This window comes from Xenopus laevis, chromosome 5L (assembly GCF_017654675.1).
Source record: "Xenopus laevis strain J_2021 chromosome 5L, Xenopus_laevis_v10.1, whole genome shotgun sequence".
In the NCBI taxonomy this organism is placed as follows: domain Eukaryota; kingdom Metazoa; phylum Chordata; class Amphibia; order Anura; family Pipidae; genus Xenopus; species Xenopus laevis.
In genome coordinates this window covers 103,046,142-103,069,740 of record NC_054379.1, presented here as the reverse complement: position 1 = coordinate 103,069,740, position 23,599 = coordinate 103,046,142, and the positions used below count along the sequence as shown (strand labels likewise).

The 23,599-nt window shown below is 35.3% G+C and overlaps 1 protein-coding gene across 1 annotated transcript in view; it reads right to left on the bottom strand.

Annotated features, from left to right (window-relative positions):
• The window catches only part of LOC108716186 (CUB and sushi domain-containing protein 1-like), an 882,106-nt gene that overhangs the window by 6,469 nt on the left and 852,038 nt on the right, over window positions 1-23,599 (bottom strand). The window contains exons 57-68 of the mRNA XM_041563770.1: window positions 21,467-21,649; window positions 19,975-20,151; window positions 16,942-17,121; window positions 15,512-15,685; window positions 14,058-14,231; window positions 12,922-12,995; window positions 10,136-10,247; window positions 8,984-9,163; window positions 8,277-8,321; window positions 6,434-6,595; window positions 4,105-4,211; window positions 1,476-1,560 (exon numbers count right to left, since the gene is read on the bottom strand). Of these exons, the coding sequence (XP_041419704.1) occupies window positions 1,476-1,560; window positions 4,105-4,211; window positions 6,434-6,595; window positions 8,277-8,321; window positions 8,984-9,163; window positions 10,136-10,247; window positions 12,922-12,995; window positions 14,058-14,231; window positions 15,512-15,685; window positions 16,942-17,121; window positions 19,975-20,151; window positions 21,467-21,649 (1,653 nt within the window). The remainder of the gene's footprint in view (window positions 1-1,475; window positions 1,561-4,104; window positions 4,212-6,433; window positions 6,596-8,276; window positions 8,322-8,983; window positions 9,164-10,135; window positions 10,248-12,921; window positions 12,996-14,057; window positions 14,232-15,511; window positions 15,686-16,941; window positions 17,122-19,974; window positions 20,152-21,466; window positions 21,650-23,599) is intronic.

Below are 23,599 nucleotides of genomic sequence, written 5' to 3'. Positions count from 1 at the left end.
AGTACTGTATAAATAAGTCACTGTTAAAAATACAAATGTAGCCTGTTAACTACAAGTATATCAGAGGACAATATAGACATGTAGCGGGGGGGCTTTTATCACATAGAAAAGAACAAAGAACAAAAGACTTGAGCAAATGAACTTTCATTTGAAGCCATGAAGGTGTTTCTTCATAGGAAGGGCAATGTCTGCCATCACAACATCATCCTGCCGGATGATGTTGTGATGGCAGACATGTACTGGGGCAAACAAGGGAAAGTTGTGCTCACCACTATTTTTTAAAACCATTAGGCGGGGGTGCAATGAGGGTGTGACCACAAAATACATATAGTCAACTACAAGAGATCCTCTGCACTCAACCCATTATCAATATATTTAAGACAGAGAAATTTTGTGCATACTGCTACTAAAAAATGCCTTACCCTTTAAACAACACAGGGATTGTTTGTCCATATATTGCAATATATTTAAGCTGGCCAACTACGTCAAAGTCATCCCATATCTGGCCAGTCCTACGCTTAATTTTCATCTGATTCATTAAGAATTCAATTGCTTAATTATACATTTTACAAAGGGACTAAGTTTTACCTGCAACTTACTAGCTGCTTTCAAAGTAAAACTCCCAAACTTGGCTGCCCTTTTATTAGGCACCAGTGGCATCACCTGACTATAGCTGGGAGGGGTGGGAACTACAACATGGAGCTGGTCACTGCTCCTGTATAACTATAACAAACAAGGGAAAGTTGTGCTCACCACTATTTTTTAAAACCAGATATGGGATGACTTTGACGTAGTTGGCCAGCTTAAATATATTGCAATATATGGACAAACAATCCCTGTGTTGTTTAAAGGGTAAGGCATTTTTTAGTAGCAGTATGCACAAAATGTCTCAGTCTTAAATATATTGATAATGGGTTGAGTGCAGAGGATCTCTTGTAGTTGACTATATATATTTTGTGGTCACACCCTCATTGCACCCCCGCCTAATGGTTTTAAAAAATAGTGGTGAGCACAACTTTCCCTTGTTTGTTATAGTTTATACAGGAGCAGTGACCAGCTCCATGTTGTAGCTCCCACCCCTCCCAGCTATAGTCAGGTGATCCCACTGGTGTCTAATAAAAGGGCAGCCAAGTTTGGGAGTTTTACTTTGAAAGCAGCTAGTAAGTTGCAGGTAAAACTTAGTCCCTTTGTAAAATGTATAATTAAGCAATTGAATTCTTAATGAATCAGATGAAAATTAAGCGTAGGACTGGCCAGATATGGGATGACTTTGACGTAGTTGGCCAGCTTAAATATATTGCAATATATGGACAAACAATCCCTGTTTTGTTTAAAGGGTAAGACATGTACTGGGGGTCATTATGATGGATTAAACTTGAGGTTTGTCATTTTTTCCAACCCAAGATAACTATTCAATGATGTAACATATTGAAACCCACATATACACATATAAAATGATAAAATATAGATCTTACGTTGCTTCTGAAACTTAAACTTGCCGAAATCCTTCGAGTGTATTTCACCTTGGAAGTTAAACACACCTGCTGCCGCTGATGAGACCTATTTTACACAACCAAGAAAAACTGTTTTAATCAATAGAAACAATTGTAAAAATACAGAATAGAGAGGCTTATCAAAACATTATAATTCATAGAGTAAGAACCTGTAACTAAAAAAAATATAAATAAACATAACTTTTGTTTGAATGGAGGTAATTTAAACTCAGCGTTGGACTGGTGGTCCGGGGCTCACTGGGGCTGCTATCTCAGGGCCATCACATTGACACTGTAACCCCCCAAGCATTCCTTTACTTATACCTTTGCGGATGCGATCGGGGGTGGCCAGGGGGATCGTTGTTAGTGTCAAGTGGTCAAGAAGCCGGCCCATCCCGACCCTATCCAAACTTTCTAAGCATACTTATTTAGCTTCCATCTCATGCTCCTCTTTAAAGGGGAAGTATACCCTCAGTATGCCTGGGTCATTCAAAAAGGTTTGTGCTGAACTCATATTTTGTCCTTTTATTCGAATTAGGAATTATCTATGGTTCTGTTCAGAGCAAAATTTAAAAATGAAACTAAAGCCACATTCTACTTCCTGATCCCAAAGAGCAAAGCCAAACAAACCAGCAGCCCACCTAAAAGCCTCTGTATATATAAACCCCTCCCTTTCCCCAACCTTTTATCTTTTTAGATACAGAGCTGTTCATGGTCCAGTGGTTTCTCAGTGGGCTGCTGGTGTGTTTGACTTTGCTCTTTGGAATCGGGAAGTAAAATGTGGCTTTAATTTTAAAACTCAATTTTAACTTTAGTTTAATTTTAAAACTTTTCCCTGTTCACACAAAAAATAACAAAACCATAGATATTTCCTAATTAAATGAATAAGCAAAAAATATGTTCAGCACAAGTCCTATTCATTTCATGAATGTTGAAAAGGGTATACTGTCCCTTTAATAAACTAAGTGTGTATATATATATATATATGTGGTCACACCCTCATTGCACCCCCGCCTAATGTTTTTAAAAACTAGTGGTGAGCACAACTTTCCCTTGTTTGTTATAGTTCTACAAGAGCAGTGACCAGCTCCATGTTGTAGCTCCCACCCCCTCCAACTATAGTCAGGTGATCCCACTGGTGTCTAATAAAAGGGCAGCCAAGTTTGGGAGTTTTACTTTGAAAGCAGCTAGTAAGTTGCAGGTAAAACGTATTTGTCCCTTTTATAAAATGTATAATGAAACCATAGAATTCTTAATGAATCAGATGAAAATTGAGCATAGGACTGGCCAGATATGGGATGACTTTGACGTAGTTGGCCAGCTTAAATATATTGCAATATATGGACAAACAATCCCTGTTTTGTTTAAAGGGTAAGGCATTTTTCAGTAGCAGTATGCACAAAATGTCGCTGTCTTAAATATATTGATAATGGGTTGAGTGCAGAGGAATCTTGTATTTGTCTATATGTATTTTGTGGTCACACCCTCATTGCACCCCCGCCTAATGTTTTTAAAAACTAGTGGTGAGCACAACTTTCCCTTGTTTGTTATAGTTCTACAAGAGCAGTGACCAGCTCCATGTTGTAGCTCCCACCCCCTCCAACTATAGTCAGGTGATCCCACTGGTGTCTAATAAAAGGGCAGCCAAGTTTGGGAGTTTTACTTTGAAAGCAGCTAGTAAGTTGCAGGTAAAACGTATTTGTCCCTTTTATAAAATGTATAATTAAACCATAGAATTCTTAATGAATCAGATGAAAATTGAGCATAGGACTGGCCAGATATGGGATGACTTTGACGTAGTTGGCCAGCTTAAATATATTGCAATATATGGACAAACAATCCCTGTTTTGTTTAAAGGGTAAGGCATTTTTCAGTAGCAGTATGCACAAAATGTCGCTGTCTTAAATATATTGATAATGGGTTGAGTGCAGAGGAATCTTGTATTTGTCTATATGTATTTTGTGGTCACACCCTCATTGCACCCCCGCCTAATGTTTTTAAAAACTAGTGGTGAGCACAACTTTCCCTTGTTTGTTATATATATATATATATATATATATATATATATATATATATATATATATATATATATATATATATATATATATATATTCCTATACCTATTCAATAACGCTTGTATTGCTTAAGAACATTACTGATGGAATGTTTACCAAAACGTAAGTATTGAACAGGGAAATCCTGACTATTTTCAGCAGTTTAATATTTTTCACATTTAGAATGTAATTAATGTACAAGGACTGAAAACCTCGGGGGACTTTGCTCTTTATATAAGAAATTATAACTTCCTGGAAATAAAAGAATTGATGCAAAACATTTATTTAGACCACCCTTATTATATTTTTAATTAGCAGAATACATTAAATTATAGTTTATAGGTTTCTTTTTAATTTATTTCTAATACAGAACTACTTCATATACAACACTTTTATTTTGTGCAGTTTGCCACATAATGTTAAAGCGAGTGTAAATTATAAGAGGGTTCCAATAATAAAATAAATTGTGTGCTATTAATTATGTAAATTTAGTGAACTATTTTTTTCATGGATCAGACCTTATTTTTAACAGCTGAAAAAGTTAACAAAATACTCACATATCCATCTATGACCCAATTTTCAAACTTGGTAATAAGAGTATCTGATGAACCTTTAACCTGGAAAACTTTTAAGAGCAAATGAGCTTCTTCTTTTTTGTAAACCCCTATAAAATAGAGAAAAATATTTCATGTCAGTAGAACTGACAAATACAGACCAAGCAATGGAGCTCCAAATTAAAAAATATTTCACCTTATAAATATAGGCTGTTATAACACAAAAAGGTTAGCACAGGAAAATAGACCCATATAATTATCCATTTGCTTTGAATCACTGTTTATCTTGTGATGGCTTTTATGATTATATTGTTATAAATAAAGAAACACAGTATGAAGCTGCATAGCATATACCTGTCTATCTGGGATTTAATTACAGTTATCTGGTGATATATACAGATGAAGCCAGAAGGGATTGTGTGTTTGGCGAGCTGTAACGGATCGGTTGAATTCTCTAGTCCTGTTCAACCACAATGTCCCGATGTTTAGAAAAGATAGACTAAATTACAATAGGTGCAATTCCAGTAAGAGACACCAGGTGGCACCTGGACTAGTTTTCATTTTTAAGCTCAACAAAATACCTTAAAGAAAATTATTATTACTTTTATTATGTTATAGGCGATTCGAAGCAACTTTTCAATTGGTGTTCATTATTTTTTTTTTATATAGTTTTGTAGTTATTGGCCTTTTTCTTCTGACTCTTTGCAGCTTTCAAATGGGCGTCGCTCATTCTAAAAAAACATATGCTCTGTAAGGCTACAAATGTATTGTTACTTTTTTATTACTGATCCTTCTATTCAGGCCTCTCCTATTCATATTCCAGTCTCTTGTTCAAATCAAGGCATGGTTGCTAGGGTAATGTGGTCCCTAGTTCCCAGATTGCTTTAGATGAAAATTAAAGAGCTGCTCAATAAAAAGCTAAATAACTCAAAAACCACAAATAATAAAAATTATCTCAAAGATATTAGTACAGAAGCTGATATTGATTTTTTGGGGGGCGGACATGGCCAAATCACTGGAAATAAATGTATGTGCATTGTTATCTTAATTCTAGGCTTTAGTAATCTGCATAGATTAGGCAGAGTTCCCTCCCAAAAAGATGCATGCATTTATGTATGTGTAGGGATGTGAAAATCTTAGACACCCTTACACATTACAGACAGGCACATCCCTAGTAATATGGACACCTCAGTGGTTCCTTATGGGGACCTTGTGCTTATGTAACCCCTGCAGTTCACACAGTGTACACCAGATGGCACTGTGCCAGAGTATAAAAGATTTAGGAACCATGAGGTCTGGGTCCATTGCTTTAGCCCAACCAAGCAGGCTGGAAGGGTTAGAGAGGTTATTTAGTTGAGCAGCTCAAGGCTCCGCCGAGGAGATTAGAGGGATTAAGATCCCAGGGTATTACTGACCTGGAGTAAGGAACCAAGTGTTGAGATAGGGATGATAGGAGTTCCCCTAGTCTGCCACTGGAAGATATCGTGAAAACTGGGCAATACCCATCGCATGCTGTCATTTTACTCTCTGCTGTATATTCCCTAGCTTGTGGGGATTCAACCTATACGTGCTGTGAGTATATGCTTCCTTTATGCTGCTGTGTATGTTCTATGCTCCATTGTGGATCAATGTGCTAAATGATCTATGTGCTATTGTTCAATAAATACAGTTCTTTGTTCAACCATTAAAGAACTACTGGTGCCCATCATTGTGCTATTGCACCCAGTTACAGTTACACTACACCCTGCCTCCACCGCGTTGCGAGGGCTTGCCCCTGAGAAAGAGAGCTCATCTGTGGTATCAGCCCACAAAGGAAAGTAGCTAAAACTGCCCTCGCACAAGGCAGTTTACTATAGCGCTACATATGTATATGTTTTTATAAAAACCCTTGCTATCATACTAAATACAGCCTTGCAATTGTGTACATCACACGAAGTAAAATGTACATAAGGGGCTGATTGTGGGTGTAAAATATAAACCATAAAAAATAGTTGCTAACACCACCTCATTTTCAGAAGATCATCATTATACCAGGGGATGTGCATTCTTCAGATGCGGTACATTGTCTATTAAGAAGAGGTCCAGATAAAAGGCATGCTAGTATCTACAGTATGCCGTACATTTAATTGTACATCAAATGTGCGTGCTGTTTAAAAAAGGGTATTAGTTAACTTTATTCATATTTCAATCTGTTAAAAAAAAATAGAATGGAACATTCTACATTTATTTCTTTTAAACTAATATCTACCTGTCGATTTGCAGTGCATTTACTATGGTTTTCAGAGGGCATCATTAGTATATATCACAATAGTGTAACAAGCGTCAAACCTACCTGATAATTTCAATTCAATGTTATAAGTATCGAAAAATGTTCCATTCACTCTGCTACTTGTGTTATTGAACCAATCAATAGTTAAGGTTGCGGAATGTTGTTTTCCAAGATACTCATAAAATCCTTTCCACACAGAATGTACACTGAAAACATCAGAGGGAACTGAAAAAGCAGGTTATTATTTTAGACTGACAAAAAATAGAAGGGAGGAAAGTAAGTACATTTGCAAAAACATTAAAAAAAAACATGAAAAAGTTATTAAATAAGAATTTATTCTCATGGACAAATGCTAGAAGTATTGGAAACATATAATATAAGCACCTCTGAGAGAATTCGAGAGTAATAGTCTTCTGTTTTATTTTATTTTGGAGGTAGCCATACACAACACTTTGGGAATCTGCTGGGGAAAAAATGTCCATTGACTCCAACCTATTTTCCGTGCAATATGTAGCAGCAAAAAAAAAGTTGCCATGAAAAAAACACCTATTCACTAGCAATCAAGTCGTTCTATAAATAACCACAGATTTTCAGGCTTTTGATTTTTGAACAATGTGAAGAATCCCATCTGCCCCACATGGGGGAGACTTACCAAAGTGTATATTTGGCTTCTTGGCATATTTACAATAACATTTTGTATTAAAATAAATCACATAAAAGGAGATTATTATCCTTGATTCCTTGCTGGGATGCCTGCCTCAAGTTTTCACTTATACTTGCTTAAAGCACTATAGCCAGACTATGGAAGTATTCAAATACAAGGAGATTATAAGACTTGATTCCTTGCTGGAATGCCTGATACTATACTTGCTTAAAGCACAGTAGCCAGACTGTGGAAGTATAGAGCATCTATATCATACAGACAAAAATAAAGAGTAGTAACTGCAGATTTTCTTTCGGAAAATGCCAAGAAACCCAATATACAGTTTGTCTCCCCATGGGGGGCAGATACAGAAGAAGTCAAAAGTCTGAAAATTTCCATGAAATCTGCATTTTATCACGGCAAGTTTCAAGAGTCAAAGGGCATTTTTTCGCTGTATTTTTTTTTCAATGTAGAAATACATTGGCCTTACGCGTTTCGGGAACACCTTCCCTGGCTTAGCCTATGAGTGCCGTTCTCCTGTTCGTGTATCTATTAATCGATTTAACCCTAATATTTAATGCTTCTATAAATGTTACAATTATAGTATTTTAAAAAGGAATATAATTTGATTATACATATCTATTCTCTAACATTAAGGGGCACATTTACTAAGGGTGGAAGTGAATTCGAAGTGAATTTTCGAATTCAAAAACTTCAAATTTCGAAGTAATTTTTGGGTACTTCGACATTGGCTTTGATTCGAATTGAAAAAACTTCGAATATTTGACCATTTGAAAATCAAAGTACTGTCTCTTTAAAAAACTTTGACTTCGACACTTTAAACCTGCCAAATTGCTATGTTAGCCTATGGGGACCTCATAGAACCTATAGCCAACATTTGGCTAAATTTTTAGAATTCAAAATGTTTTTTTTCTTAAATCGCTCGATCGATCAATTAAATCGTTCAAATCATTCGAATCGTTTGAATCATTTGAATCGTTCGAATAAAAGAATTTAATTGAACGAACGATTTTACTTTGATCGCATATGGCCATATTCGATCAAAAAAAACGTAGACTTTGACTTCGAATATCGAACTATTGCAATTCGATGGTCGAATTTCTATTTTTTTTTCCCCTTGCAATTTGACCCTTAGTAAATGTGCCCCTAAAACTTAATCATAACTATTAAATTACTTGTTTCAGCAACATAGTTTAATTAATGCATACACACCCGTGCAAATATAATTATGACGGAACATACCTGGAGCTTTTGTTGCAGTTGCATTTAGTTCTCTAAGCCCTTTACCTTAAAATAAAAAGATAAAAGTTTGGACGTAATCTAAAATATGGATCAATCAGTCAACAGCATACTATATAAGATATTACTGTCTATAAACCATTTAATAAATAAACATTAATACTGCATTATCCTAAATACCAGAGCTATGTTCAGTAGTCCATTAGCAAACATAACGTTTTCATTAAGAAGTTTTATTACATACTGCACACTATTTTAAACTACAAAGTTTGCAATCGCTAAGCTACTGTCATGTGAGGGGCAAAGTGTTAGCAAAGACAACATTTTCACTTTGAGAATAATCAATTGCATTATGGACAAATTGTGATTGATTTTTGCGTTAGTGACTAGTGATGTGGGAATCTGTGCCGAAAAGCTGGGTAAATGGTTCCATACCTGTATTAACAATTTATTGCTAGAATTAAAAGGTGAATCAAACCAAATCATATACAAGCATGGGATCCCTTATCTGTAAACTTTTTTTCCAGAAAACTTTTTATGTGTAATAATATCTGTAATAATACAAATAATATTAAACCAATAATAAACCAAAAGATCCTATAACTGTAAACATGTTTGTCTAGGAGAGAAATATATTTGTCACCCAACATAAATTTAGAAGCTTACAAAACAATTTATTCCTACACACTCACCCTTGGAAAAATACTCACTTTTGCAAATAGGTGGCTTCCCTGTCCACTTCATTTCACTTTTGCAAGTCCGATGTTCTGATCCTCCAGCAAGAAAATATCCTTGCTGACATGTATAGATTAAAGTATATCCTAGTGTAGGTAGATCTAATGCTCTTACATCCGAATATGCAGGAGTTTCTGGCTGTCTGCATGCATGAGCTGCAAATTTGGTAGAGAAAAATGACAAAAAGATTGAATGAAAAATGTTACCATTTTAATAAAAACCTATGTAATATACAACTACTAACCATATGATTTAAACCCTCTCAAAACATGCTAATTTTGGTTTAACCTCCCAATGTCTACTTTAGAGCACCTCACCTTTAATTGAAGTAAAAAACTAAAGCTTGAAAAAACATGGAAGCATCAATGTATTAAACAGCCCTTTAGTCTAGTCATCCTGATTTAGCTTCTTGATTTAGATTTTTTCAGCAATTTATAAATCTTGATCTCAGTAGGTTTTAGTGGCAATATATATTTTTTACATTTTTGTTAAAAATTTTGATTGAAAAAATAAATTAAGTACTGGCAGTTAGACATGTTAATAGGTTGAACTTGATGGACGTGTGTCTTTTTTCTACCTAACTTAAGCTGGCCATAGACACAATATCCGATCGTACGAATCGAGGATTCGTACGATTTTCGGACCGTGTTTGGAGAGTCCCGACATTTTTCGTCCGGCGGAGATCGGTCGTTTGGTCAATCGGACAGGTTAGAAAATTCTGTCGGCTGCCGATAATATCTCTGCATGTATTGCCGAACAGACGATTTTCAGTGGGAGACTGTCACTAGCTTTGGTTGGACATAACTATCGTACGATTGCTGTCAGGGGCAGAACATCGGCTGATCTGTTCTTTAACTATTTTATTTGATCTGAATGATAAGACTTTGATCTGAATGGTTAGTGGCAGGTCGGGAGATGGGGAAGTCCGACCGTACAATGATTCGTACAATCGGATCTTTGCATCTATGGCCGGCTTTACTATGTTACTATGTTAGTTCATATGTTCCTTTTAACATTTACTGGATTTGACAAAGGGTTGCAGTTTTAGTTTGTTATTCATGTGTTTTGCTATTTTTGCAAGTGGAGAAAAAAGCATACTAAATTATGCAAGCTTTAATGTTACTTACGAATGCATTCTGGCTGGGTTCCACTCCATGTTAAATTAGCAAGACAAATACGTGTAGTTGAGCCTTGGATATGGTAGCCTTTTCGACATCTAAAGAAGACAGTGCTTCCAATCTTCAAAATACAAGAATACCGCAAACAAGTCATAAACTTAGTCTGAAATTTAACTGAGCATAGCTATTTAAATGATGAGGCACATAAACTGCTATAGTTTTTTTTGTTTTTAACAAACATTATTGCAGGAGGCTGAAACAGACTATGCTGTCATTTTAACATTTACTTTAAATATAGAAGAATGCAAATACATTAAACATTTAAACTCAGTTAAATGAAGGTACTAAATATCCAAAATTCCCATAAATATTATGGTGGGATATTATAACAGCAAAATTGTATAACGTATTACATCTTGGCCTGTGCTACATCTTCTGCTTTTAGGCATAAAGATTACAAAACATAAATAAATATCAAGGGACAATCATTGAAGTGCTTATTAGAAACTCAGGAATTCAGCAGGATAATACTTGCAACTGAGCAAGTAAATTGGACTAGAATGGTCTATTTAAGTCTAATGGTACATTCTAATAGCATAGACATCACACTGCATAATGCCAAAACAATGTATGGCATGATACTTACATTCTACTACAGTGCAATGACTTACCACATACAGTAATTGACTCAGGGCCGGATTAAGGGAGAGGCCCCCTAGGCCCGGGCCTAGGGCGGCAAGATGTTTAGGGGCGGCAAGCAGGCGCCCCTAACATCTATATAACTGTGACCCAAAAGGAAAAGGAGTGCAAACAACTTATTCCTTTAGCGCGCGTAATGACATCATCGTGCGACTGCGCTGCGCATGCGCACACACCGGCGCAACGTCACTCTGCACGCTGCCCGTGGTCGTGCAGTTCTCATTTGTAAGGGTGGAGTGAGCGAGCCATGGATCTGGGGGGGCGCCACAGCAGCTGTGCCTAGGGGAGCACAAAAGGTAAATCCGGCCCTGAATTGACTACTACCAACTAACTTATCCCAGTTTGTTTTACAGGGTTCATATTAGCTTAACTCAAACTGCTCTATCTAGCCTATTGCAGAGCTATTTGCCTCTGGTTGAACAGCTGCCATCAGGACTAACAGGTCATAAAGGATGCCCAGGCAATAAACTGACAAGATTATGTTACTATTTAAAACTTGACACTTCAAAGGCAGAAAATTATAGTCTCTGGAAAGGTAGACATGTACTTTTTCAAGGAAATAATTTAACTGTCTTTTCAGGAAAAGACCAGGTAAATGGAAGGTGGAAAAGGACAGCCGATATGTATGTAGCCCCAAAGAGTCAAATAAACAGTAAAAAAAAATAAGAACCTGAAAAGTATGCCATGTGATATGACAAAGATTAAAGACTTCTATAAATTCAAGTTATATAGGACAGGTTGGGTAAAAAAAATCAGAAAGTTACTGCATTGGAACAAACTACAGTATGTGCATGGCTATAGTTACATTACAGTTCTTTGCATTACATAGAATGGGAAGTTCATAAAGTTTCAGTGTTTGCAAACCATAAATCTCGGATGAAACTGACTGAAAACAAAATGAAGTGGTGGGACAGGGCAAAGAAGATTCAGTTTGCAAGTGAAAAATACAGATGATTGTAAAAAAAAAGTACACAAAGACATATTTTGCAATTTATATCTATTTAATTGAAATTGTTAATACATTTAGTACTAGGACTTTAAATTTTATGATGGTAAAATACTGAATCATGTGGATATTACTCTGGAATTTGGGAGTCAATTTCCCCAGCTACCTGAAAATTACAGTGTACTGTATGTCATAGGTATGTACTTTTTCTTTTCAAATAAACCGAAATGCTGATGGTCAAGAGATAATTGAAATAATACTACTGTATGATGGTTTTCCTGTTATTAAATTTAACTGGGAATATTTCCAGATTAATGTTTTGCTTTTGGAAGCAGTCACATTGGTTGCTTTGATATCTCTCTTAATAAAATGTTTCCCATAGACTTTAGTGAACTGGCATCTAGTGGGCAAAACAGTACCTTCTAGGCTATATTAATCTGTTACATATTAATAATGAACTTCCCAAACATGGGGATTCCAGAAGAAAAGGTTTTAAAGCTCTGGATGGTGCGCTTTTAATATCAGGTTCTTGGTGTCCCAGTCTGACCCTGATGCCCGACAGTTCTGGGGGCATGTTGGCTCAAATGTAGTGATGGGCGAATTTGCGAAACGGCGCTGGCGTCTTGTTTTTGACGCTGGCGCCCGTTTTTGACACCGGCGCCCGAATTTTTGCCGCGAGTTTTTGCGGGCGTTTCGCTAATTTATTCGCTGGCGGGGAATCGCGCAAATTCGTGGCGAATTTGCGCCTGGCGAATAAATTCGCCCATCACTACTCAAATGTAATGATAATGTAAAAGCATGCCACAGCAACTGCCTACTACATTTGTCATAACCTGTGCAGACTGATTACATTAATCTACAGTATGCTCTAAATATAGATGTACTCCAATGCACCAAGCACAATTCAGCAACAACATTTTCTAAAGTCGTTGTTGCATCATATAAAAATGCAAAAAAATAGTCACAATGATATATTGCTACAGCAATTAAATGTCCACCACATAATACAATTTTTTTGTAGACAATATTTAACCTAAATTGTTAGCAGCTCTGTATTGCCTTTGCACACTGAACTACATCAAATGTACTTAATTCTGCTAATTAAATAATTGGATACACTGAATGACCATTACAATTATTCATTATTTACCTCAAAAGCTTTGGAGCTGTTCTGCATACCATAATGTGGAGTACCAGGGTCACTGCAGGTGTTATGAGTTGGATCTAAAATGCAAAAAAATGAACATCACACTGGGTTTCCATAGAAATAGTCAATAATATTGTTGTTTTTCCTTCACAGCTCAGTTCACTTCATCAAAATTAAAATAAGATGGAGAAACTGTCAAAATGGATTGTACTGGAAGGTCAGTTTTACACACACAATATGAATGTTCTGTAGTGGAAAATTAAATTAATTTTTTTTCTGCAAATAAAAATGGCTATTCAGTACTAAGGAGTTTTATTTTGACACATTTTCTGCTATGGAATTTACCTTGAAAGAAAATTCTTTTTTTTTTTTTAAAGTAATATGACATAAAACATACAAAGATCGTTATAATGTATATTTATATTGATCTAAGAATCACACTACATATGAAGAACTGGCATATATATGTGTGTGGTTTACCCAACATTAGGTCAACTTCGCAACTTAACCTTTGACTGACATTTTTCTCCAAACAATTAAGACTCCATTAAACTAGGAGAAATTTGATACTTGACAAATCCTTTGGTTGATTTCTATATATAACCAAGGAGATTAGGGAAGCCTCAAGGAATGATTTTCCTGCAGGAAAGTTTCAACCCAAAGGAAAAGAAAGAGATACAGTATATGTAATGTATTCATATGGAACCTGTATTAAATTGCAAGCAAAATCTGTAAGAAAACGAAAAACTTTCTCTAAAGCTGAGGTGCAAGGAAAACTAGTTTATGCTTAAAGCCTAATATTTTGTATGCCTTTTGATTATATAGCATAGTATCATAGTAGTACAATAAAAAACAGCACTTTAGGAACAGTAACTACATATTTTGAAAGAAAACACAAGAAATATCCAGTGGATATGAGCTTTGTCTCAGCTGATAACTTTGTGTACATATAAAACCAATGTGACTGTTAGCTGCTATGTAGGGATGGGCGAATTTGACCCAACTTCGTTTCGCCAAAAATTCCCTGCCGGCGAAATGTCGCCGACGCCCATTAAGGTCTATCCCTACTGCTATGCTGTTTTCTGTAACACACAGTATATTATATCAGATATGAACAAAATAAAACTGAACACCCTTACCAACGCAAGTTGGCTGTATTCCACTCCAGCTACCATCAGCCTGGCAAATTCTTCTTGAAGAGCCAACCAATATAAATGGAGATCGGCACTGATATGAAACTTCTGAATTAAAGGTAAAACTTTTACCATTAAGAAGGCCCTCAGATGGAGTCCCAGGGTCACCACAAAATACAGCTAAGGGAAATAAAAATATAAAAAATTAACAGAAAAATATCCCTGCCCATGCCTAAAAAGCATTTATTGTGTAATGTAATTTAATAGTTTTATCATAATGCAAAATAAAGTCATTTCTGAAGGACCATGTTTTTTATGTAATATTTTACAAGTTAGTTCCAGATAAATCGTGAAACCAAGTTCATCCATTTTCAGTGTTCTGCTCCTTTGACTGAGGACCTGTGGTTTGTGCACTTGGACCACACTTTATCTCAGGTGAGTTATGTGAATGAGTTTCTGTGTTAGTTATATTTATAGAACTTATTGTAGTAGGTTAAGTGATTAAATAACTGCAAAGGTTAGGTAGTTCTACAGTAGGGGGCAGATTGAGCCCAGGGAGATGAATGTGCTGCTAAGAGATTGGTTTAAGGAGGGCTTTGGAGTTTGGAGAAATAGGTTGATTTTCCCATCGGCTACAGGCTATTTGCCAGGCATAGACTGAGGGAAGGATGACTAGAAGGTTGAAGAAGATTTTAAAAAGGCATTGGAGAAGGGAACAATGAGGAATCCTGTTAAATACACATTAGATGGGGATTTGGCAATTTAGCAAAAATTGGGTTGAGAAGTGGATGGGGTATTATATGTGGCAGGTAGGGCAAGACTTGAAATGTATAAATACAAAACCAGTATTATATGTATGTTTTCTAATGCAGGGATCTTTTTCCAGTAAAATGGAGAGCCATGGAGTTAATGGCACTGAACGAGACATATGGTATTTCTAAAAAATGTTTGGCTATGTGGGAAATATTGAAAGTCATAGCTTTAAAAGGTTGGGGGAGATAGAAAAGGAGGCATATGTTGGTATGTTAAGCTTGATTTGAAACTCAGTGTTGTAAAAGAATATGAACTGGGGATTTCCTCTGCACCCAGCATTAATACGTGCAGCATATATGAACCAAAATAATATGGCACATGTGCCACTCTCATGATATATTTTAAATAGCCTGTTCCCTGAGTGTATCAGCACTTCTTTATTAAGTCACTGGCATTTGACATCTATAAATATAGACATGACCAGACTTTATATTTTAACATTTATGTCCACTTAGTCTAATTGTGTTGCAATTTTGTCCACAATTGTGGCAAATGTTACAGCTGAAAAAAATAATAAACGTGCCGATTTCTTTGTAGCAAATGGTGCCTTCCAGAAGAGATTAGTTGTCTTTAAAACTATTATATGCATCACCACAAGTAACATTTTAGTATTTAACATGCATTAGCACAGGCAGTTCTAAACTTACGCAAACAGTGGGGAATTTCTCCTCTCCACACTCCCCTTCCTTCACATGAAAGAACAGTTGGACTCGAGAGTTGGTAGCCTTCTATGCATCTATAGCTGATACTCGACCCCCAGCTGAAGTCTGATCCCTCCAGCTTTCCATTGGTCACTTGAGGAGGCAGGCCACAACTAATAGCTTTTTAATAATAGAGAGACATTCAGTAACCCAATAATATTTTAAGTGTATAAATTACAATTATGCTATATTGTAAGCACCAAAGGTGTTGAGTAATGAGGTACAACGTAGAAATTGTTATAAATTTAACTGGGATTTTTAGATGTAAGTAAATATTACAATTTGAACTTGGTGATGCCCAATTATCCATGCTGCTGTAATTTCCTAGCAATAGTCACAACTCTATCTTATAACTGCTTCACTTACATTTGAAATACTTACATTCTCATATTGTTAGCAAATAGATCATCAAAATTAATGAAATAAAAAGTTTTGAAGAATTATTTACTATCACATTTGAATGACCTACACAAGTACACCTCTAAATAGATATCTTGGGTTTCATAGAAAGAATCTGATACGTGCAAATTAATTATTAACTTTAACCATTTGGGCCAGACCTCCAGCTGCATTCCTATAATACTTTATTTCCCTTTCAAATTCACCCTCCCCATCTTCCTCTATTCCTAACCTTTTCTCCTTTCTCTTCAAACCATCTCTACACATGAATCATGATAACCTGGAGCAATGAAGATGAAAATCCTTATTTTTCATTTTGCATAACCAAATGAATTTTAAAATATGTACTTCTACTTATTAAAATTGTAATATAATTTGAAGAATAAAATGTAACAAATATTGTGCTTAAAGGAAAACTATACCCCTCAAACACTGTAGGTGTCTATAAAAATATATAGCATAAAACAGCTCATATGTAAAACCCTGCTTCGTCGAAATAAACCATTTTCATAATAATATACTTTTTCTATACTTTTATTAATAGTATGTGCCATTGGGTAATCATAAATAGAAAATTGCCATTTTAAAAAATAAGGGAAGCCCACTGGGATGATATGATTCACGGTGCACACAAACATACCAAACAAACTATACTTGTTAGGTCACATGAGCCAATTAACCGACAGAGTTCTGACTTTTGCTTCCACACTTCTCCCTGTTACAGTTAGAGTTGTAGTATTTCTGGTCAGATAATCTCTGAGGCAGCACACAGACCATCCCAAAATGGTAGTTCAAGGGAAGAGATGTAAAAGGGCAATATTTACTTAAATATATATTCCAGTTTTATAAGATTCTTTAATATGCCACTTAATTTGATATAAACTATCTGTTGCCCAAGTATTGATTTTGGAGGAATAGTTTTCCTTTAAAGTTCAAACAGTTTTAACAAAGTTATAAAAATGCTATTTTTTACTAACCTTTACAGATGGGCTTAGTCTGATTCCAGGTGCCATCTTTGTTACACATCAAAGCAATTGATACAGGGGGATCTCTCATATAACCAGGATTGCAGTGGTAGGTTACTGTCTTGTTAAAGGTAAAATCTTTTCCTATCTGAATACCATTAGCAATTGGGCCTGGATTTTCACAAGTAATTACTGAAGAGGAAAAACATTAGATTTGTTTCTAACAATGTTGCATTGTAAATTAAAAATTACATAAACCAAAACATAGACAGTCAATACAGCATTTCATATTGGCATGCTCAATAGTTACTAACAAGCTAACACCAAATAAGATTATAAACTAATCTTTTTAAATGGATTTTATGGTGTATAATGATAATTGCTACATTTACTTTAGTTATAATGAACATTAAAATGATTTCAGAAGCTTCTCTTCTCAGTTGCTAGAAAAGAAGTCTCATGCTATACTACTTTTACTCATGTACTGTAGAAATTAAGTGTGGAACCAGCACTAACCCTAGACATGCCTAGACTGTACAATCTAGTGTCAGCTCCAAATTCCCTGTTTGATGTATGCCATCCCATATGTTTGTTGATAACACTTGCCACAGCAAAATTCAAAACCTTTGGCATTCAGAGGGTTAAGCAATACTAAAACCAAATTAAGATTAGCTATTACAGGAAGACAATGCCATCTAAAGGAATAAAAAAAAAAAAAACGAGATGCTTTGCCCCTTATCATCTCTGTTATGCACTGCAATTTGTGTTAGTAAATACTGGTGAGAGAATCTGACCCATTTTGCTTAGATGAAAATTCACAAAATGGCGAAAACTTGCTAAAATGCATTGAAGTCTATGGGCGACAATATTTTTTTGACTTGTGATGATTTTTTTCACCCATTGGAGTCTATGGGCGTCATTTTCATGGCGAAACTTGGAGAAAAAATCTTCTAATCGCAATTAGTGAACTCACTCCAATAGTAACAAGGTTTCCAGCTGAGAGGTTCCCATCTTTCAAGTGCTATTTCACAAATAAGAAAAGAAAATACATTTTGTGTCTATATTCAGAGAGGTTTCAGAAACATCTCTCCAATATCAGCGCCTCCATTTCAATACAATTTAGGAGAGTCAAAAGATTTTCAATACTTTTTTGGATTCTGAATCCTAAGGTCCATGTGTAAGTGAAGGGGATAAGTAACAATATACTGTTTACCCCCAAAATATAATGTTGTGTTCCTACCTCTATGTTCTAGAGATAGGCACAAGGAAAACAAATATTACGCTGGAATAAGCCAAAGTCACTGCAATTTAGCATTAACCAGTGATGAGCGAATCTGCTGAGATTTGCTTAGCATGTGAGTTTGCAAAATCCTAATGTTTGCCCTGGAATTCTTTTCTGTCTGCAATGCTTCTGCTTGGTACAGATATTTCTGACAGAAATGACAAGCAGCACAATAGGTTATGTGTCCCTGATAGCATCTCCTGCTTGCACTGCCTAGCTAAATTTTTCCAGCAAATTCTTGATGAAAAAAATTGGGCAAAGTTGCAGATTTTGCTGCAAATTCATCTGTGGCAATTGTTTTTTGCTCATCCCTAACTTAAATCCCTACTCTTAAAGCTATGAAATAGGTTAGATTATTTCCTACTAAATGCACATCCCTGATTAAACATTACAAAATATTGGACACCATAGAGATTGACCTTTCACAATGTTTACACAATCTTACTGAGCCAGCAGAATAAGAAGCACAAATAAAATAATGGGAAATGTTATTTTTGTGGATAAAATCCTTATCTGAATAATTTGTAGTTATGTTTTGATTAACTGTTGTTTTTGTCATGCTGATTGTTCACATATTGTGTTGTTAGCTTAGGGCATGTGTTATGTATTGGTTTGAGGCATTCTCAATTGCTGGTAAGAGAATCGTGTCATGTGTGGGTTGTAGGTGATTATGGCATGTTTAAATAATTTTCTACATTTTCTGATGTTCTGAATAACAAGGTTATTTATGAAAAAATGTCCCTCTTTCAAAAAAATGTGATTGTTTTGTGCATGGATTACTGATGGGCGAATTTATTCGCCAGGGTGAATTCGCGGCAAATTTGCCCGTTTTGCTGCCGGCAAATAAATTTGCACCAATTTAGATGCCCACTATGATAAACGGATGCCCACTGACTTTAAATTTGATGCCGGTGCCCATTTTGATGCTGGCGAATTGTTGCTGGCATCAAAATCGTTTTGTGAATTTTTCACCAGTTTCGCAAAATTTGTAGCGAAATGGGACAAATTTGCCCATCACTAGTGTGGATTCAACTCTGGTAAAGTTGAATAGGGGCATATATGAATCTGACTAGCACCTAATTGATTTTATGTTCCAAGCTAAACATTTTAAAAAAGACTTACAGTCCTGTTAAATTATTCTGCATACAAAGATATATAATATTTTAATCATAATGCAGAAAGTTTAGTTTTTCCCAATATTGGTCCTATAGTGCAACTAGTGTTGACTTGGAACAGTGTGCCTAGCAAAAGCTAAACGTGTATTTGGTCACTTTGGGTGATGTAATAAAGCTAAATTGCAACAACACTATGGCAGTGGATGAAATGAATTAAGAGTAATGATTTCTAACCATTAAAATATAATGTGGCACAATTTTTTTTGAATATAAACATTCATAGTTCCCATAAGGCCTCATAGATGTTGCTTGTTTGTTTTTTCAAACCATTGCTCCATAAGAGGATTATCTTAAATGATCATAAAATTCCTTTAAGACTTTCCATGAATGAGAACTATGTATAATTATAGACAGTACAGATGATAGAATTTCATTATGCCAACTCTTATGTGCAAGTTAATATAGATCATGTTAAAAAAATGATAACCTGTAAAATGTCAACACCTAAAAACATTGTGCAAAGGTCAAAAAAAGGAGGGAAAGTGAAAGTAGAGAGAGATGAAGAGGAAATCAATAGTCACTTTCTGTATAAATAATATACCAACTGACACTCTTCTAATCTATTTTGACAGAGGATTGATTATTGACCTGAACAATCTGGAGCACTGCCAGTCCAGGTTCCATTGGCAGTACAATGTCGAGTAGTTAACCCTGATGTTTTGTAACCTTCCCAACAGGCATAGATGACAGAACTGGAGAATAGTATCCCGTCACTGTAAATTATCATGCCATTGGCTGGAGAGCCAGGATTTCCACAGGATACCGCTGTCAAAAAGATTAAGTTAAGATCAACACATGTGCATAGAAATGACTTATGAGATTAGCACAAGTAAGCTGATTTGAAATAGTTTAAATCACCTTTGATTATGTGGCAAACTATACAAATATTATGTGATTATAACCTTATTTCTACTATAAATATGGTGAGAAAGAATGCTCCCTCTGTTGAAAGGTTGTCTCAGTTAACCTGTTCTTGAATATGCCCTCTTCAGATATATTTTATCTTATAATACTATTGTATGTAGTTACATTGCAAAAACATAATGCACTATAGGTTAGCATCATATGCCATGAGTTCATATTACTAATTTAAATAGCACAGAAACACAGATTCCCAGAATACTATAGAGAACAAGTACTGTATGTGTATGCTGCATATTTCTAGAAATCTATCAATCTTAACCTTGGGTCCCTACAATAGTCAGTTTTCTAATTCCAAACTAAAAAATGAATACGTAACAATAGATTATTCATTTTTGCATTATATATATATATATATATATATATATATATATATATATATATATATATATATATATATATTCCCTATTATAATTGTAGCCTACTAATGAGCTTCTACACTCCACTTTATTAAATTATTTTATTTCTTATAACATTTTATACTGTAATTGTACTAATTGCCCCATCCAGAACATTGTATTAATGAGATCCCAGGTGCAGCTCAAGATATATCTGGCTTGTTAAGTATAAATTAATGCTAATATACATTTAACCTTTGAAGGAAAACTTTTTGCCATCTTACTGCTTAGATATAATTGCAAATGTAAGCATCCAAACTGAAAATACTATTAGCATAAATATGTATTTAATACCAATCTGTCCAAATAAGTATTCTTTTCTGGGACCCCAAATCAATTGGCACCTATGGAGCATATTCTGTGCTTTGCCAGTGGAGGTGCCCACTAACAGTTGTAAAAATAACCTTTTTGACAGTTGAAAACATTATAGCCATTCCATTTCATATACTATTTGAAATCAAAATAGTTTCAGAAATAAAGATAAACAAGCAGTTATTTTGATTCATTAAATAGCTTTTAATGATGTTATGTGTCTTTGTATCTCCGTAATATTCCATGAATTTTCACACTTTCCTTATGATAACTTTCAGTTTTCCCTCTATCTAACTCATCTTACCGTAGCTTTGGTTACAGCTGTAAAAAATGTGTTTTCACAAGCTCCAAAGCATAGAATATGTATACCCCAAATCATATTATAAATTCTACTGAGATAAGCTTTACCCCCTTTTGCTTCTTTGTTTGTACTGTATGTTAATACTTACGTTCACACGATGGCTGAATCCCAGACCAGGTTTCATTTAATATGCATGTTCTCTCCATGGAGCCTCTCAAGACATATCCCATCTCACAAGAGAAGCGGAGAAAGCTTTTGATCTTAAAATCATTTCCAAGTCGTGAACCGTGTGCTGGTATTCCTGGATCACCACACATTCCTGGACTGTTCCCTGTAGAAATATTTATTGTGGCAATATTTTAACACAGGTATATAAGGTACAATGGAGCAGATGTTTTATTGACTTTTCACATGCTTAACAATTAAAGTTTTATACAAAACCATGGTATGAATATATTTAACCTTGATGATTCATGTCTTAACAGATATAATGTTACAAAATTGGTGCATTAAGTATGTATTCAATGTTACATAACAGTAATAATTAATAGATGCATACTATAAAATGTCCATCTAATCAACTGCTCTGGAATGGAATTAAAATGAAATGTGCCATTCATTGTACCATTCATTGTCCCATTATAATCCCAGAATTCTGAGTATCAGAGAAGTTTAGCATTCCAGATCATTGCCTCTATTTGTATAGTCTGGCACTAATACTTGATTCTGCCCTGGCTATTACTGAGCTTCACAGCCCTGATATTTTCTGAAATTTATTTCAAGCTTTTGCTGATAAATTGACAACTCCCTTACAGCTTCTACCTCTTTATTCAATGCACATGTATGCTTAGCTTGACCAGTTATATATAGCTACCTTGAAGATTGTCAATAAGAAACCCATTGAACTCAGTCTCATCAGTTTTTATATTACATGCAAAGGTTGCTCTGTTGTAATGATCCTGTACATTAATGTAGACACACATGAACTTAATAGTAATAACATTATGTTATTTCCTTATTTTCTACATTCAGTTGCCTGATACAGCTGAGGCTGCTTAGATATACAGTTCTAATGTGATTTACAGATGACGTGTCAGCTATCCCATAAGGTGTCTGGTTAGAACCAGTTGTGATACCACAAGATAATGTAACTCATTGAGTCAACTAAAGCTGAAATGAAAAGGTCTCTAGTGAGCTAAGTCTCTCAATACACATTTTAAAGCCAAGGACAGGAACAACTGTGAATGTGATTGCTGGAATGTCTTTGATCTTCCTCAGTGTGACATTTGGCTTCTATGCCAATGAAGTGTTAGCACTGGGGACTAGAACAACGTACAGGCAGTCATAGAAGTTGTAGAAGTGTAATGTCCTATTCATTTGGATGCAGCATTTGAACTACTCACAAAAAATGATAACTATCTGGTTAAAATGGTAGGAGAAAAAAACAATATCATATTGTGGATAGAAAATTGTCAATATACAGTGTTATATATTAAAATAAAACCCATACCATACATGTGCCGTTGTAGCTTGTTGAGTAAGGGTATATGTACAATGGTAGAGAGGCTATAAGTTCAAACCCTTATCAAAGTATTATGTAATTGTTTAGTACTCTTCTGCAAGGTCTCTGTATAAAATATCATCTGTAAACTGATATAAGTGCACTACAGTTCCCCGCACCCTAATAAACATTATTTCCAGGCACAATATTTGTGGATAAACCTTGTATGTGTATTAGTTTCTTTAATGTTTTTGACAGTTGGACAGTTTTTGACAGTTCAATTGCTCTGAATTACAACTCCTAAAAACTTAATAATCAATAATTCCATGTGAGGCATTCAGTATGTGGATTTCAACCCTTAGCAGGCACAGAATGGCAATCTGTGGTTTCTGGCAAATGGCAGAGGGGCTGCTGAAAGATACCATACATATACAGTCACTGTTTATTGGGCCTATGATGGGTTCTTTGGGCCTGGATCTATTTTTAATCTCTTGGACAGTTATATCTTGATATTAGGGTTTCCCTAATTATGCTTGCATCCAATATATTAATAGGAAAAAAAGGTAAACATGTATATGAAGGCTTGTATTTTTTCCAGAAAAGGAGGCAGGCCTACTTGATATGCTATATTGTCAAGGTACTACAGGGGTTGCTGTTGTTTGAGGCAGCAACCACAGTTTCAGCCGACATCTGTCAGGAAATTGATCGGCCAGGTCAAAAAATCTTTGTCAGTCCCAGTGCAATCTCTCTATGTTTGCAGGGCCAAGCAGGCAGCTCCCC